The sequence below is a fragment of the Falco cherrug genome, chromosome 2, assembly GCF_023634085.1.
Source record: "Falco cherrug isolate bFalChe1 chromosome 2, bFalChe1.pri, whole genome shotgun sequence".
NCBI lineage: Eukaryota > Metazoa > Chordata > Aves > Falconiformes > Falconidae > Falco > Falco cherrug.
In genome coordinates, this window is record NC_073698.1 from 79942166 (window position 1) to 79960963 (window position 18798).

At 41.1% G+C, this 18798-nt stretch overlaps 1 protein-coding gene across 12 annotated transcripts in view; it reads left to right on the plus strand.

The window, feature by feature from the left end:
* The window catches only part of SLC37A1 (solute carrier family 37 member 1), a 43372-nt gene that overhangs the window by 16037 nt on the left and 8537 nt on the right, over nt 1–18798 (plus strand). For 11 of the 12 annotated variants that reach the window (XM_055701553.1, XM_055701549.1, XM_055701547.1 and 8 more), the window contains 7 exons: nt 3228–3266; nt 5293–5376; nt 9021–9149; nt 12464–12554; nt 15880–15942; nt 17641–17726; nt 18383–18431. In XM_055701553.1, the coding sequence (XP_055557528.1) occupies nt 3228–3266; nt 5293–5376; nt 9021–9149; nt 12464–12554; nt 15880–15942; nt 17641–17726; nt 18383–18431 (541 nt within the window). The remainder of the gene's footprint in view (nt 1–3227; nt 3267–5292; nt 5377–9020; nt 9150–12463; nt 12555–15879; nt 15943–17640; nt 17727–18382; nt 18432–18798) is intronic. The other variant, XM_055701558.1, reaches the window with a different exon arrangement.

The following is an 18798-nucleotide window of genomic DNA, read 5'->3' on the forward strand; positions in this document are numbered from 1 at the left end:
AGCGAACAGCCTTTTTGGTGATGTAGTGTCAACGAACCATTCATCTATGGGCTTGGGGATGGAAGGTGGGATGTTTCTTTTGATAGAGGGAAGGACAATAGGAGCACATGGCTAGGGAAGAGAGGAAGCATGGGACGGATATAAACCTGAGGTGAAGAGATTGTAACAAACAGTCAGTCTGTGATCGTGAGTTTAATCATGATATAATACGGCCTTTATTTAACCAAAACTGACATTAAAGAGCTGCGAAAAGGAGAGAGAAATAATCTGTGCTTAGAGGTATGGGTCACATGATGAATCAACACTTCAGTTTTTGTGGCATCGTAGAATAATTTAAGTTGAAAGGGGCGGGACCTCTGGACATTGTATGGTCCTACACTCTGTAGCAGGTCTAAGTTTGACAGAGAATCAAATTGCTTAGGGTTTGCCTGTCAAATTTTCAAGTCTTCAGGGATGGAGGTGCTGATTATACATAGATGATTTTTTTTAATATACAGTGAGTTTTTAGAATGCATGGATCACATTTTACTGGCATCAAGGCAGTGGATCTTGCTATTTTATCAAGTGAACTTCACTTTAGCTGTAAACATGCTATCACACACAAACTGTGGGACACTGCCTGGATCACAAGGGAAAATCTGACTTGACTCGAGTTTGAAAATCCATCAGCAGAGATTGACTGCTTAAGGCATTGTTGAAACAGGGTTGAAGTGTTTGTGTGTGCAAATGTCTAAGCTTTCTTTGAGCTGCTGAGCTTTGCATATATACTTCCTTGTGCCATTGTGGCAGCAAAACTCATAAATTTAAATTTTAAAATTGTTTCTATAAGGAAAGTTTTGTGTTATTTGTATAGAGTTGTTCAAACACTACTTTAAAAGTAGGTTAGAAGTCCTTAAGCTCAGGTATCAAGATGTTTGCCCAGCACTTCTGAAACAAAAATTCATAAGACATTTTATGTACTCAGAATTAAGTAAAGTAGAAAGCCATGTCAGTGGTAAAAAGATATGCCTTAGAAAGCTTTAGCTACTATGTGAGAAAATGATTCCATTTTTGCCTCATGTAGCTATGACCCAAAAGGAGGAAGGCAATCCAAACAGAAGGAGAGAAAAAGAAAAAGCAAGGAAAGGGAAAAAAATAAAGAACATTAGGAAGACTAGATGTGGATGTGTAGAACTTCTTGTAACAGAATGTCATTTGTAGCCCAGTTTTGTTTAGGAGTGTGTTTGCAGGTTCCTCTCTGTTTCGTGTTCTGTAAGACTCTGGTACCTGTTTGTCTCTAACCAAAACCTGGATCAGCATGTTGCTCTTGGCTCTTTCCCCTTTGGTTCCCATGGACCTGTGGGCAATCAGGTTCACCACATTTTCAACTAGTTCTGTGGAAGAGTAGTAGGATTTGGTTGGTCTTTAAGGTTTCCTGTATGTGAGGGCAAATCAGAGCTATTGCAGAAAGTGTCAGAGGGAAGGTCCCAAGGGAATCCCACATATATTTTCCAGTGCTAGGGGGTTATACCTGGAGATGTCTGCACATGTAGGTGTACATGAACTATAAATTTTAGTTGCAAGTCTCACAGGTAGATTGTATGGGGTTGATTGCTGTTTTTTTACCACCCACCCAATAGTTTCAGATAGATGGCTTCTTAAAATTTTAAATGCTCTCTTTTTCTTGAATAGTAACTGAAGACAGCTTTTCTGGTCTGTTTTATCTCTTCTTTACCAGTTAATGGATTTTTTTCTCCTCATATGAAGTATTCCTGATGAAGCTACTGAATGCTTTTAATGGTCTGTGGAATTCCTGTTCTAGTCTGTTATTGTGAGATAAGGTGTGCTTACAACGTGCTCTGTATTTTTCACTTAATCCTCTTTCATTTCTTAAAGGTAACTTCTGTCAAGTATGAGAATATTTTGACTCTTAGAGACTCCTAACAGGAGGTATTTTTTTCCCGTAGATTTTACTTAGTTCAGAAATGCTCCCATGAACATTTCAGCTGCTGTTTATAATACCTAGAGCATAATGTTTACAGAATTTGCTGTTAAGCTTTATGGAAGTAAAATGTTTGTTATTTGTTTCAAACACTTACTGGAAAGCATAACTAAAGAGTTCTGCACAGTATGTTGCTCATGTCTTTCAAGGAGCCAGTATGGAAAAATTTGACATTCAATATCTACTTGCCATGATATTGTTAACAAAAATTTAGTATTTTCGGAGCTGTTTTCCCCTTCCATTCAACACCCTTTCCCCCAGTCCAGAAAAAGGCTAGTATTTGGCCTAATCTTCTCTAGGGTACGAACAAGATCACTGCTCCAGGTGTAGTCTCGTTGTGTAGGGATGCATTTGACCTTCTCTTGCTCTGGAAATCTTGCTCTCCATGGCAAAAGGCATCACTTCTTAGTTCCCTATTCCATATACCCACATCTGCTTGTGGAAGGGAGAAGGTTTGTCTTGCAGGAGGTTTATAGACGGGCTTCCCACCCTCCTCAGATCAAGATTTGCCATTGTCTTGGGAAGCCATATGCCATTTGGGTTGCTCAAATACCTCTCTTCAGACCTGTGTGGTCTGCAAAGTACAATGGATTCTAAATCCTTAGTGAATAAGTCTCACAGCTGCTGTTCACTGTGGGGAGGGTGGTTTTAGAAGTTAAGGAAATTAGTAAGTTAAAAATAGAAGTTCAAGAAGATCTTCTACAAATGCAGATGTGGTACTGACAATGTTTGACTTTAAAGTAAAATGATTGCAAATCGAGGAAAGGTTTATAGACCTTTCATAACACAATAGACAATCATAACACAAGTAGACTGTGTTATTACCGGGAACAAAACATTTCAGCCATGTTGTACAAGGGGTGTAGAATTTGCCGGCAGGCATAAAATACTAGTTGTCTTTTTTTGCTCAGTCATTTCAATGACAACCTGAACAACCTGTGTGTGTTTTCAAATAATTAGAAATGTTTTTTCTAAGACACTAAAAAACCATACACGCTTGCTTTGCTCGTAAGGCTGTAGTAGGTCACTTTGGGCAGGTGTCTTGGTGCAGGCAGCTCTGCTAGCTGGTGCCAAAAGCCAAACCTCATCGTGGAAAAATGAGGCCAGTTAAATTTAAGCACGACTAAAATAAATGCTGAACGTGAGGGAAGGACTTAGGGTAGATTTATGTTAAGATTTATAGATCAGATTAATCTCTGTGTGCTATCACTATCTTGGATGAATGCAGTCTACTGTTTATTTGCAGCATGATCGTGAGCCCAGTATTTCTACAGAGTTTGTAGTGGTGAGTAATCTGATTTAAATGAGTTGTCCAGAAGCCCAGACAGAGGGAAAGATGCAGAGCCTTGAATGTGTAGGTTTTATTCTTTATTCACCAACTTCTTGGGCTGTGCTTCATTTTCTTGTTTTCACCTTGGCTCTGATTTATGAATCTGAAATTTTTTTCAAAACAAATATTTGAGTACAATAAAGTACTTGTAAATGCTAGCATTGGAGGCTTAATCTGTGACTTTCAAAAAGGCTATACCCATGACAAACACAAGTGAGAAGTCAGTGTGCTTTATTAAGCAATAGTGCACTTTCATGATGAAAGTTAGAGTAGATTTAAAGGTGTTTGTGAAATGTGATGATTTAGAACTGGTTTTATTGCTTCTCATCTTTTCTCCCTGTACCTTTTTTTGCTATAGCTAAACACGTTAGTTGCAGCATGTTCACACAGACCTGTCTTTATGTTCTAGGAACTTTCTGTAACCTGACTTTGCATTTCCAGGAAACTTGGTTCTGTTAAACTCCTGTGGCAAAGTGCTTGTGCACTTAAAAGATACCAGGCTGCAGTTTTTATCTTCAGAAAAGGAGAAAGAAGTCTAAGTATTAAATGTGCAGCCTCTCAGTCTAGTCCTTTTCCCCAGACATTTCCTCCTTACCACAGCAGATCTTATTTTTGACACTGAAATGGAAAAGTCTTTCGTTTTTTTCTCTGCTGAGCTGCTGAATAGAGATACAGATAATTTGTCTCTGCATAATGGATTTTCTTCCCCATAGGTTATCGTAAAACACTTTTTTGACAAGACCCTAATTTTCTGTAAGATAAAATTTAAAAATCTGTTTTATTAGACCCTGGGGCTTTCAGTGTTTTTTGTTTATTTTGGGGAATGCATGCCCAAGACTGCTTGTGCCTCAGCTCTGCACTGAGCAGCAGAAATACTTTAGTTTATCCTCAGAAGTTTTTTGCCTTCTTTAGAAGGATTTGGCTGATATATGGCAGTTTGTCTAAAGAATACTGCAATACATACCCTTGTATTTTCGTTGGGGAAGAATTACCTAGAGATTAATTTTGAATTAAAATGTTCAGTGAGGATGAACATTCTTTTTTTATTTGTGGTGGTGGGTTTGGGACGGGGGACGGGGGGCGGCGGTTTATTTGGGGCAAGGTTTGGGGGTTTTAGTTTTATTTTGTTTTCTTAATGTCGTGTCTGGAGTACAATTAGACACTTAAACATCTCATCCCTGAGGAGTGCATTGTGCCTCTTGTGGTATTAACAATAGTTTGTCGGTACCTAGCTGCAAACCTGCTTCAAAGCTGTATGTTTGATTTGGTGGACAAACCTTAATATCCTTGGTAAATCATTTTAGACAAAGATCTCACAATGATGTTTTCCAATGAATGCCATTTTGGATACACTAATGCACTCATAAGTACGTGTAAAAAGCAGGTCTGTCTGGGGCCTGAAGATACAGCTTGTCACCTCACTTTTTGTACTGGGCATGCTGGAGATGCTCAGACTCTTCATTAACCCTCCTGCTCACGAGAGCGTAGTCTATCTCTGGGTTAGAAGAATATAGTGAGAATAAGCTAAAGGGAAAAACTTTTATCTTAAAGAGACAGGGAAATGAAGAATCAAAGTTTTCCTGAAACAAATAAACATCTGTAGTTGCTATTAGGATTATCTGCTTATGAAAAAAATTGTTTGCAATGTCAGTGAAAGTTCAGTAAAGGAAAAAACAGCTAAAGATTTTAAGAATGGCATGACTGCTCTGAATTCAGTGTGCTGCTTCTATATAAAACCAGTGTGAAGTTAGCCTCCAAATAAATTTGTGACTGCGTGTTATGTATGTTGCCATAGGTCTGCATAAGAACTTTAGAAACCCAAAATACAGTCATTAAATTAAAGATGCTCCATTTGGGGTTATGTTATGTTTATGTTACAATACACAAAGACTTCTATTGCAGAGAAATGACCGACACTAACGTAATCCTTTAAAAAACAAGCAACAGAAGTATGGGGGTTTTTTTGTTTTGTGTTTTTCAGAGTTCTAAAACCTTTCTGAATGGTGCATCTCGATTCAGAGTCCAGATGACAACTTTAAATGCTAAGGAAACCAGCAAACCTCAGGTAAAATGTAACATATTATTGTAAAATTGTATAGAAAACTTCCTAAAGCTCACATGGAATAATTATAGTAGATTTGTTATTGGTAAAGATTGCTCTTCCTTTTATGGTGCTGAAATCTACTTCCATCTTCATGCACAAATGAAAAATTCAAATGAGGGAGCTAAGCAGTATCTAACATAAATACTGCAAACTGAGGTGAGTAGGAGAGCATGCTTACTCAGTTGGTCTTATCTTGTGATATTCATACAATTCCAGCAAAAGTAATGCACTGCGCAATATTTTAAAAATAGCCCATTTGAAGTCTTTAAACTACTCATATTGTGTTTGTCCTGACCTTGCAGTCTCCCTTCTCTTCCTTTTTAATGTAATAGGTGTATGTACTTACAAGAGTATACATGGAGATGGAGAGTTCTAAATATGAGCAGTTGTTCACAAAAATCTTGCTTAAAACTTGTAACTGTAAGTGCTGGTAATTCTCACTGGAAACTGAATTCTGGATTCGTTCATTTGTGAACAGAAAGACATTTTATCTTGTGATGGACATTAACTGAAAATATCCATTTGAAATTTTTTATTTGTATTCAGTATACTTGTCACGTCATATCCTGAGATGATAACGTCTTCTTTTTAACTTCTTTCAGACTTTTACAGGAAAATAGAAACTTCCTGTTCTTTTCAGCCTTTGCCTATAAAATAATAATCAGCATTCACAGGGTATAATAATCAATGTTGTTGAAGAGATTTTGACATTTTTGATAATTTAATATAGATATTTTGATTGAAATATTGATAATTTGATAAGAAAACTTTTAACTCTTTCTTTCGATCAGTCCAGCCTAAACCCCCTCAGAACTGAGTTTATTAATGTTCATTTTGAGCTGCCCAAGAGCATTCTCCGGCCCAGAAACCTTTTGGCAATATTGTTTCACAACCGGCTGGAAGATAAGGAGAGAAGATACAAGAATTATCAGCAGTTCTCTTTAGACAAGTCCTGAGGACAGCTAAAAATATAGTCAGCAAATTAGTAGCCAAAATTTCTCTCCTGGCTCTGCTAGTACCTCTACTGTCAGCCTGTGCAAAGAGTCTGCATAGCAAGTGGGCAAGGAAAATGGACCCCCTCTCACACTGGCTGGTGGTCCCTTGTGAGCAGGGAAGAGGCACAACACGGACAACAAAGCATGAGGGCACTTGCTGGTGATGCTGTCAGTGTTCTCCCCCTGCCTCCACCCTGCCAGCTGGCTTATATGTTTGTAATATGGAGTCCTAAAAAGGGTTAAAAAGAAATTAATAAAAAATTAAAAATCCTTGTCTGTCACTATCTGAGACCCCCTGATTTTCTGACAGTGACAGAAGATAATCTTTTTCCTGTCAAAGTGGGGTTGAGTATCTTTCCTTTTTACAGTGGTTTTGTTACAGTTGTGCTGAGCTGGTTATTGCAGTCAGCTTTTGTGCCTGTACAAACAGCAGATGTTTTGCATTTATGAGCTGGTCTCCAACCACACTGGAATGGCAGCTTTTACTGATTTTTTTTCCATGACCTCTTCAATGAATGTAAAAAGAAAGCAAATATTCAGGATATGCAGTGATTGAAAGCAGAATGTGGTTTTTGCTGTGTGACCTGAATACCTCTGTGTGTTCATTACTGCTTATGTAAGGTTGGCCTCTTAAAAATTACACAAAATTGAGGGATAATGAATCCCTCCCCAGAGATCAAGAGTGTGCCATATGCCTAATCACAGTGTGACAAGCTGGCAAGGCTGAACAATATTATTTCTGCCAAGCACAAACTGCTGTGTTTATTTATCATTCAGCTATGTGCAGCATAAAAATCCCATATTGTTGAGAAAAGTTTCCAGCATGAGTTGCTAAATAAGTTATTTGGACTTTGGTCACTTCCACTTCAATGTTTAACCCACTCTTCTTAAATAGGCCTAAAGCTAACTGTCTTAGAAATGAGCAGCATTACCTCAGACAATCCTGGTTAATTTTGCTGTGCAAATTGTGCAGGAGATACTCACTTAAGATGCACTGTTTAAGCCCTTCTTTTCCACCACCACCACCACCCCCTTTTTTTCTTAAAGTTTTAATAGCTGATGGTTTAAATTGTTACTGTTAAAATCATTGAAATCTGGAAGTTGCCCCAGTAATTCAGAAGATGAGTACTTAAGATGGAGTGACTCATGTGCCATAACATAGGTTTATGGTGCCATGTCAGACGTTTCTAGATGTTTTTCCTGTCTTCTAGTTGATGTTTCATCAGGGTGCAGGGTCTCCTGTAAATCCTGCATCCTATCTACCAATCCTGTACAAATATTTTGGATGCTGCATGGTAGTTTCTAAAATTATGCTAAATGTCTGGGCTCAGGTGCCCACATTATTCCCTAGTGTCTTCTCCTAAATGAAGGTTTTTAAGAACAGAATTTATTTAGAATCACTGAGTATAAAATAGCAGAAATTAATTTGTCCAGCACTTGATTTTTTTTTTCTTTCTTCCTCTGTCAGCTTACCAAATATTAATCAGAAAGTTTTCATCTTTGTAATAACTACTGGAAACAGAGTGGCCTGGTATAATATCCTTACTGACCTACAGACAAATATGTATTTGAGGCTTAATTCTTCACTAAGTCTTTATTCAAATGAATGCAAATTGGGAGAAAGACAACAGTATGTAAAATAGATCTATAGCTAGTAAAAGTATGCAGCTAAATAAGCTTCTCAGTGAGCAGGTGAAAGTGAGGATACATACATCCCATACTTTTTCCGAGTTGGAAAAGAAGTTCTGAGGACTATTTATACTTGAAATATTTTTTTCTGTGTACAGCTGTAAGATATAAATTTCCTGTTCTACTTGGAGAGTTCACTTCATTGTGGTTGATGGATAAAAATAGCAAGATATCCTCACAGCTAGACTTTGGTGGCATGTTTTTGTTAAGCAATAACTTGTTGCACAAGTATTCTTAGCAGCCAGTGGAATTATTAAATTCCTTCCTAGTGCTAAAAAAGAACTCAGAATTCACAATTTAGGTAGTATGGGTAAACTCCAGGCTTTTATCATTTGTGGATTGCAATGCTCAAATGCAACACATGAAAAAATAAGCGATTTCTTAACATAAAGCACTCAGTATCTATAATTCACTTGGAAAGATGGCCTGTATTTAAATCAGTGGATAAGGTGATGTTACAGTGTCTGAAAAAGGGACTTAATATTTGTGCAGAAAGAAGGTAATACACGCTTTCATACATAAATGTGTTGCAGTACTCAGTAGACTGTCAGTTTTAATTAGACTGCATTTATGTGGTGGGGTATGGGGAGACTGGAAATTGTTTTATTGCATTGAATTGTACTCTAATACGTGGTTTTTGCAACTTGAAATTGTTCTGCAATAGAACAGAAACTGATTCCATAACAGAGTTTATGCACTCAGGCATAAGCAACCAGGCATGCTTCACCTGATATTCTGTATATGCTCTCTACTCTATATACTCTGTATATCCAAATCAAGAGATTTTTAAAGGCTTTAACTTTCTGTGATAAAATGGATACAGTGTCTAAAAAATATTTTGGAATTATTTGATTCCTTGATATGTGTTTTGATGCATTATTCCTTTCTTTTTTTGTATGGTCTTGCTGGGGGAAATTTCAGGATCCAGAGATGCAGCATTTACTTGACAGTGAAAATTGCAGCGTGTCACTGAACTCCAGCACTGTGGTCACTGGGGAAGGTAGACATGGGACATCAGCCATCAGCTTCCTTGGGGCCTTGCGAATACCAGTGAGTACACGTGCTATTCTTGCCTGTTCCTTTAAGAATTAAATTTTGCCTTAGAATTCGTATTTCCCATGAAGTTCTAGATGTGGGAACAGTGACTTTTCATTTGTGGATGCTGAAATTGTAAGGGGCCAGCTGTATCAGGCCTCACGGACTTGTGAGCATTCAGCTGACGGGATGGGATTCACCCCAGAGTGCTGAAGGAGCCAGCAGACGTTATGGCAGGACCCTTCTCTATCATCTGCCAAAGGTCTTGGGAGTCTGGGGAGGTCTGGGCTGACTGGAAGCTCGGTGACGGTATTCCAATGTACAGAAAGGGCAGGGGGGGAGACCCAGGGAACTGCTAGTCCAACCCCAGTTCCTGGAAAAATTATGGAGATTATACTCAGTACTGTTGAAAGACGTTTAAAGAATAATGCCATCATCGGGCACAGTCAGCATGGGGGCAGCATGGGATCACCAAGGGAAAGAAAATCCCACTGAACTGATTTGATATCCTTCTGTGATAAGGTCACCCAGGTGGTGGGTGTAGTTTTTCTGGATTTTAGTAAGGCTTTTGACACTGTTCCTCACAGCATCCTTCTGGACAAGTTGTCCAGCTGTGGGATGAGCGGGTTCACGGTGCGCTGGGTGAAGAACTGGCTGAAGAGCAGAGCTCACAGGGTTGTAGTGAATGGGGCTACACCTGGCTGATGGATGGTCACCAGCGCCGTTCCTCAGGGCTCAGTTCTACAGCCTGTCCTGACCAATATATTCATCAGGGATCTGGCTGCAGGAGTTGAATGCACCATCAGCATCTTTGCTGACGATACCAAGCTGGGAGGTGCCATTGACTCTCTTGAGGGACGAGAGGCCTTGCAGAGGGATCTAGATAGATGGGAGCACTGGGCTGTGGTTAATGGGATGAAATTTAACAAGGCCAAATGCCGGATTCTGCACCTAAGACAGTAACGCTGGGCACAAATACAAGGTGGGAGGGAGGGGCTGGGGGCAGCCCCGCAGGGAGGGATCTGGGGGTGCTGGTCAGCAGCAGGCGCAGGGTGAGCCAGCAGCGTGCCCCGGCACCAGGAGGGCAAACGGCACCCCGGGGTGCCCTAAACACGGCATAACCAGCCGGTCAGGGAGGCGATTATCCCTGCGTTCAGTGCTGGAGCGGCCTGACCTGGAGCACTGTGGGCACTTCTGGGCCCCACCGTTATGAAGGATGTGAAGGTCCTTGAATTCATCCAGAGGAGAGCAACAAAACTGGTGGAAGGGCTGGGCGGAATGTCCCGTGAGGGGTGGCTGAAGACTGTGGCCATGTCTAGTTTGAAGAAGAGGAGGCTGAGGGGCAACCTCATTGCTCTCTGCAGCTTCCTGAGGAGGGGAAGTGGAGAGGGAGGTGATGAGCTCTTCTCCTGGGGATCCAGTGATAGCCAGTATGGGAATGGTTCAAAGCTGCACCAGGGGAGGTTTAGACTGGACATTAGGAAGCGTTTCATATGAAGACAGGCTGAGGGAGTTGAGGTTGTTCAGCCTGGAGAAGAGAAGGCTCTGGGGAGATCTTATAGCACCTTGCAGTGCCTAAAGGGGCCTACAAGAAAGATGGAGAGGGACTTTCTACGAGGGCATGTAGTGATAGGACAAGGGGTAATGGTTTTAAAATGAAAGAGGGTAGCTTTAGATTAGATATTAGGAAGAAATTCTTTACTGTGAGGGTGGTGAGAGATGAACAGGTTGCCCCGAAAAGTTGTGGATGCTCCATCCCTGGAAGTGTTCAAGGCCAAATTGGATGGGGCTTTGAGCAACCTGGTCTAGTGGAAGGTGTCCCTGCCTGTGGCAGGCAGGTTGGGACTAGATGATTTATAAGATCCCTTCCAACCCAAACCATTCTATGATTTCTTTTCCAAGAGGGTGATCAAACACTGGAACAGGCTTGCTAGAAAAGTGGTTGGTGCCCCAAGCTGATCAGTGTTTAAGAGGTGTTTGGACAATGCTCTTGACAACATGTTTTAACTTTTGGTCAGGCAGTTGGACTAGATGATTGTTGTGAGTCCATTCCAACTGAAATAGTCTATTCTGAAGTCTATTATAAATGTTTACTGGTCTTAGTTAATGGCACATGAGTATTAAGGATGGAATAGCAGACTGAATCTATAAGCATTTCTCTGCATCAGAACTTCCTTCCATGGCTTCCCTTTTTACACTCCTCAACACTGTTTTTAAAAGCTTGAATTTTAAAATATCTTGTATGGTTTATATTGAGAAGTTTCAGAGAACCCAAACATTTGGACTGCTGGTAAAAGGAAAGGAAGTTTCCTTTATTAAGGAACTATCATTCTTGATCGTCCTCTTGGCTTGAAGCCTAGAAGCCTCCATGGGATGCGCAGGTAGAATTATAAGCAAATCAATTTGGACCAGGTATAAAGGTAGGGGAGGAAATCCCCAGCACTCAGTCACTGTATTCCTGCATCTTCTCATCTTGTCCAGTCTGGTCCTGTGTCTCAACTGTTTTTACGGTGGCGAAGTGGAAGTAATGGGTAGAAAACTTGCTGCTGATGCCACCTGGAATCTCTGTAACTCTCTGGTATTTTTCCTGCCTCTTGTTGGGAAGAGTCACAACTGTATGTGAAGTAGAGCCAGCTGTGTATGTGTGTGGTCCACGCAGATAACTGCAGTACTCTATACCAGGGACCTAAGAAAGCCAATTTCAAACAAAAAGATACCAGTTGGTGAGGGGAATGAAGGTAGGTTAATTTGGCAGTTTAGTTGCAGATCCGTGCAGTGAGTATACTTTCCATGTACCCAACAGGAAAGAGGGTGGAACAAATTAGTATTTTAGATAGGCATATGCCCTGTCTGTAGTGTGCTTTTACCACCTACTCATTTGAACTGTCGTACTGGTTTGCTGGCTTTTTGTAAAGAGTTAAACGATAAGGGAGAAACCTTAGACCTATCTGAAGGAAGGATATAAAGAACACAAAAATATGCTAATTTCTCTGCAATGCATTCCAACCCTGCTACAATGCTATATAAAAAGTCTTTACATGAGGAAAATAAGTAATGCAGGTGTCCCAAACAGTATCAAATCCTTCCTGTTCATTTTAGTGTTCTCTCTGCAGTCAGTTCAGTACAATTAAGAGAAGAGATAACACGTAAGTGAAATAGCAGTCTGCTTTGATTTTAAGCTTTGTGCTCTTAGGGGAAGAATGCTTCTTGGGAATTCTTGAGAGAAAAAGAAAAGCCTAAATGCTTCTTAGAAACCATTTTCAGAATGGTCTTTGAAAGCAAGTAGCAGCCTCTGTCAAGATACTAACTTATTTTCATGATTCTTGCAGGGAGTCATCGAGTTCTCCCTTTGTCTTCTGTTTGCAAAGCTGGTGAGCTATACTTTCCTCTTCTGGCTTCCCCTCTATATCACAAATGTAGGTAAGTGTCACAGTAAAAGGATACAGAGTTATGACTGCAAAATGTCTGGAAATACGAGCTTGAAATAAATAAGAAAATGAACATTACAGTTTCTGAAGTAGGCTGTCTTTACTACAGTAGCAGGAGAGTTATAAGTCACCAACTAACATTTCTCAGTTCTGTGAACTCAGTATTATGAGAAGGCATTTTCAAAACAGAAAGAATCTGGCTTATCTTCAACAATTCCAAGCATAAATGCTGTCTTTGGCTCTTGCAAACCGATCAAAAAGGTTTACTTTCTAAAAATGGTTTTACATGATTGAAGTGCTTTATTAAAACCTCTAAATTAGCTTTATCTGTTCAGTACTGCTGTTTTGTTTTTTGTACTGTAGAGTGCAGAGAAAGGAGTTCTCCCTAGCCAGAGAAATTCACGTTCTTGTGAGTCATGATGTGACCTTTAAATCCTCAGCTAACAAAAAAGCTGTGCCACGACAGCTGGACAAGTATGACAGTAATAACCAGAAGAGAGAGACAAGTTGAACACCTTATGGAAACACATAAAGCTGCAAATCCTATAGTTAAAGGCTATTGTGTGTGGACTGCAAATAACCAGTGCTCCTGCAGGACTGAGTACCTTGCAAGCAGTGGGCTTTTGATAGAAAGGTTGATGGTATTTACAGCAGTACTGCTATCTGTGCTGTGGCAGATGCTGGTGAGGTTATGGTAGTGCCACTGACATCACTGGTTTAGCACATGTTGTTCTTTCCAATATATTTCAGAGACTTTAAAAAAAAAATCACAGGGGTTTAGAAATTCAGCTCCTTTTTAAGCTTCACACTTAACACAATAGGACTGGGTTGCCCATCTCCCTGATGTACTTTTGGAAATCTGACCCCATAGCGTACCAGTAACTATGTTAGACTGAATATAAGTATGTGCAAACAGTGGTCCTCACTGCCCTTGGCAGACAGTGGAATTAAAGAAATCACTGTCTCTTTGTAGTCATCCTGAACTACACAGTGCCTGTTGTGCCGAGCAGGGTGGCCAGATGTAATTTAATGATTAATATTACTGGTCATGTGATGGAGGCCTCCAGGATGAGGCTCTACAAGTGATCCAAGTGTACCCTAACCATGCTTTCAGAGCAGAGAGCCTCACTGGGATTTGTTAACTGTTTATGAATCATATGTTTATGGGAATGTTGTTTGGCCAAATTTTAACATAGTTACAGTCCAAGCGTTAGCACTGTTCATGGTCACCAACACAAGTAAGCTAGTTGGTGATGTCAAGATTGGAGGTAGCCTGGACTGCAGTGATTATGCACTGGTGGAGTTCACAGTCCTGAGGGATATGGGTCAGGCGAACAGTAGAGTCAGGACCCTGAATTTTAGGAAAGCAAACTTCCAGCTGTTCAAGGAGTTAGTTAATAGGATCCCCAGGGAAGTGGCCCTCAGGGACAAGGGAGCAGAACAGACCTGGCTGATCTTTAAGGACACTTTCCCCTAAGTGCAAGAGCTCTTGATCCCCAGGTGTAAGAAATCAGGAAAAGAAGGGAAGAGACTGGCATGGATAAGTCAAGACCTGCTGATCAAACTAAAGGGCAAGAAGTCAATGTGCAGGCAGTGGAAGTGAGGACAAGTATCTTGGGAAGAATACAGGGACACTGCCCAGTTATGTAGGGATGGGGTCAGGAAGGCCAAGGTGCAGCTGGAGCTGAACTTGGCCAGGGACGCAAAGAATAATAAGAAGGGCTTCTATAGGTATGTCAGCTAGAAAAGGAAAGTCAAAGAAAGCATACCCCTCCCTGATGCACATGACTGGCAAATTATAACAACAGACAGGGAGGAGGCTGAGGTACTCAACAGCTTTTTTGCCTCACTCTTTGCTTGGCAGCCTTTCTTCCAACACCTCTCAAGCAGATGGACCACAAGGCAGGGAGTAGGGGAGCGAAGTCCCTCCCACTGTGAAAGAAGATCAGGTTCATGACCACCTGAAGAACCTGAACATAAATGTCTATGGGACCTGATGAGATGCATCCCAGAGTCCTGGGGGAACTGGCTGATGTAGCTGCCAAGCCAGTCTTCATGATATTTGAAAAGTCATGGCAGTCAGGCGAAACCCCTCATGACTTAAAAAAAGGGAAATGTTGGCACCCATTTTTAAAAATGGTAGAAAGGAGGATGCTGACAACTACCAATCAGTCAGCCCTCACCTCTGTGCCTGGGAAGATCATGGAACAGATCCTCATAGAAGTTGTACTAGGGCACATGGAGGACAGGGAGGTGCTAAGAGACAGCACATGGCTTCACCAAGGGTAAATCTTGCCTGACCAACCTAGTGGCCTTCTATGAACCTCATGAGGTGCAACAAGGCCAAGTGCAAGGTCTTGCATCTGAGTTGGGACAACCTCCAGTATCAATACAGGCTGGAGAATGAATGGATTGAGAGCAGCCCTGCAGAGAAAGACATGGAGGTACTGGTGGATGAAAAGCTGGACATGAGCCGGCAATGTGCACTTGCAGAGCCAACCGTGTCCTGGGCTGCATCAAAAGAAGCGTGGCCAGCAGGTCGAGGGAGATGATTCTGCCTCTCTGCTCTGTGCTGCTGAGACCCCACCTGGAATACTGTGTCCAGCTCAGGGGTCCTCAGCACAGAAAAGACATGGACCTGGTGGAGCAGGTCCAGAGGAGGGCCACAAAGACCTTTCCTATGAAGAAAGGCTGAGAGACTTGGGGTTGTTCAGTTGGAGAAGACTCTGGGAAGACCTTATTGCGGCCTTTCAGTACTTAAAGGGGGCTTATAAGAAAGATGAGGACAAACTTTTTAATAGGGCATGTTACAATAGGACGAGGGCTAATGGTTTTAAATTAGGAGGGTAGATTTAAACTAGATACAAGGAAGATGTTTTTTACAATAAGGGTTGGTGAAGCACTGGAGCAGGTTGCCCAGAGAGGTGGTAGATGTCCCATCCCTTGAAACGTTCAAGGTCAGATTGGACAGGGCTCTGAGCAACCTGATCTACTTGAAGACCTCCCTGCTCATTGCAGGGAGGGTTGGACTAAATACCTTTAAAGGTCCCTTCTGACCCCAGGCCATTCTGTGATTAACTGTTAAAGTGGTAAAATGTGTCTTGCCGTTAGTGTAATTGCATTCAAAGACTAAATCCTTGGATATCCAGTCATGATAGGTTCTTACTTGTCTTACACAATGACACCTTATGGTAGCTTATTCCTGTAAATAAACAATACTGCCATAAGATGCCTTTACCCAAACATGACAAGACCGTGATGAGATTTATATGTTTTATAGTCTGGAAATGTGTCAAATGTCTTACTTGTCTCACTAGAGCATCTTGATGCCAAAAGAGCTGGGGACCTATCTACACTGTTTGATGTGGGTGGAATCTTCGGTAAGTTTTATTATTAATATTTCATCATTAATCACACCAGTTTAGGAAAAACTGTGGTAAACGCAGCTTACGTATATTATTAATCCTTGTGCCTTGCGTCCACTGAAGGAGAGTGGCAGTAAAGGTACTAAGTTGAGAGTTGGGTTGGACATTGGAAACCTAGCAGAATATCTTCAGATACAACAAATCACAGAGCCAATTATATTGTCCAGTACAGACTTGTAAGAGCCAAATATAATGGAATCTTTTAGCTCCATCAGCTCTGGCCCACGAGTCTTGGTCACTCCACCTATCAAAATATCTTCCTTTTGTCACTGTAACATAACAGAAGTATCTCAGCTTGCACAGGTGTGTATTTTTTGGTGGGCACAGAGGTGAATGGCCACCGGTATTTTCAGTTTGTTTTTTTTCCCTGATGCCTCATATAACTGTATGTGATAAAATTGTAAGATTGTAATAATAGCAAGGGTGAGACTATTCCTTTGTAATTTGTGAGGTAACCACTGAAAAATTACTTTTTTATGCCAGTGTAGACACTATCGCTCACAAAAAACCAAGCATCGTCATCTTGATGCCTGGCTGATTCATGACACACCTCCACACCCATGCCCTCTCCACCTCCCCCAGTTCCTTTATGAAAGTAAGCCTTGTATAAGTCTATTGGAAGATGATAGAGAAGTTTCACTGGATCAAGAGCTATGTAGACCCTGGTAGTTCAAGATGCAGCTGTCAAGGTGTCTTGTAGTTACTGTTCTAGTCTTGTGCTGGGTGTGACTTCTGCCATTTCTCACTGTTTATTTCATCCCAGATAGCTAGAAGCCAGAGTCAGTAGTACCTTAGAGATGTGGGTGACTTCTTGCAGCAGCATCTTATTTCACTGTGAATACAAACTTTTAATGTGTCAGTGCTGCTCAGACCTTTGGCATTTGCACTTAAATCCAAGTGGGATGTGAGCACTTTGGAGATGGGCAGCTGGGAAGGGAGAAGGAGGCCCAGCAATATTTAGGAATCTGGAGAATCCAGAGAACTTCCTTTCCTTCTCCCTGTACCAAGTTCCATTTGTATCATTTTGCAGCTCCTTCCCTCAGGCCTTCCCACCCCTTCCTGCCACACACTGCGTTTAGTACTTTTGTGTACAGTCATTGCAAACACAAGAAGTAGGACAAATTAAAGAGGCTGGAGTGAAAACCTAATATTTCGTTTGCCCCAAGATCTAGAATTTCTCATTAGCCCTGGTTTCAGTGTGACATGGATAGAGTTTACTGTTGCATGTGAGCAGTTGAGACCAGTGAGTAGCTGGGCACAGCTGGATTCCAGAATGCCAGCAGTGAGGCCATGTGGCACCTGGAAGAGAGGCTTTTTGCATTCAAAATCAGCAGAACGATGATTTCTAAGTATTTCTGCCATCTCCAGTCTGCCCCCACTCCTGTCATCTTCAGTATTTGGTTGAAATAAACAACGAGGAAGAACGACTGTCTGCTGGTGTTAACTTCTAAGTCAAAGCTGTTTGGGTTAATAAGTATATTGCTAAGTGCAATTACGTTGTCAGTCTTGTGCTCTGTGCTCCTGTATATAACTGTACATTAAAAGTCGTGTCATATTGTTTTAATCTGGGTTGGGTTCCATAAAGTATAACTAATGCCTTTTGTGTAAAAGATATGCAGAGTGTTTTCCTCAAACACCTGTGGTGTCTTTCAGGTGGAGTTTTGGCAGGCCTGATTTCAGACAGGCTGGAGAAGAGGGCATCAACCTGTGGAATGATGTTACTGCTTGCAGCACCCACAGTAAGAGTTTGCCTCTGTTACAGCTGTGGCTGAGACTTTGACAGCATTGCTTGGGAGGTTCTGCAGACAGCATCTCCTAACTTGGATCTAAAGAGTTCAGGCCAGGTTGAAAGCTGACGTGGGAAGTTCAGCATGTGGGCAAGTATAGACATTAGGGACTGCCTTTACTAAACAAGCAAACAAGTCTAACGTGCTGCTTGTTCTAGGATGTTATTATACGGAAAGTTTCACTCTCTTGTAAAATTTGACGTTCAGTTCTTAGCCAGAATTTTAGCTGCTCAAAGGCTAAAATGTGCTATAACTGTGGGAAGACTGGCAGTTGTACATATGAGATGCATTTTTCTTTGATTCTTCTGTGAACAGTATTCTATGCTATGTTAAAATTGGTGATTTGAGAGTTTAAAATTGAGTGGTCTCATGACACAGCCTTTTCTTCTGAAAGGACATACTGGGGAATGGGAGCATACCTGTTATCTCCCTCCTGTGTCCAATCAAACAATCATTCTGCTGTGGTCTTAAAAGGGTTTAGTAAAACCTGGAACTACTTTTCACGTAATACCAACTTAAGATATTTTGTAGTTAACATGGGAAAAATTGGGAACCTAGGATTAGTCCATACGTTGGTATTCAGCATGTTTGTTTTTTCGTCTTTACAGTTGTACCTGTTCTCTGCAGTCAGTAAAATGGGTCTTGAGGCTACTGTAGGTGAGTATTTTTAAATTATTTTCTGCCTGCCGTTCTGTGAACTTTTCGTTTATGATCCCCTGATTCTCTCTCCTTTTTCTATTTTTATTTTATTTTTTCCCTTAGAGGAGGAAGTATACAATCAAATTCTGTAGACTTTGTCTTGCAGGCTTTTTGCAGGGTAAGGAAGGGGGGGGCTAGGAAATGAGTGAAGAGTGGTATGAGAACAGTGATTTAATTAATACCTTTAGTCTTCTTTCTGGAGCTTGTTGTGTCAGCACAGGCTTTATTATCTTCCCTATGCCAGATGTCAGATGTGTTTAAATAATACGTGTAGGACTTATGACAGCAATGTTAACTTTACTTGTATAGGCTGAATTCACTCGTG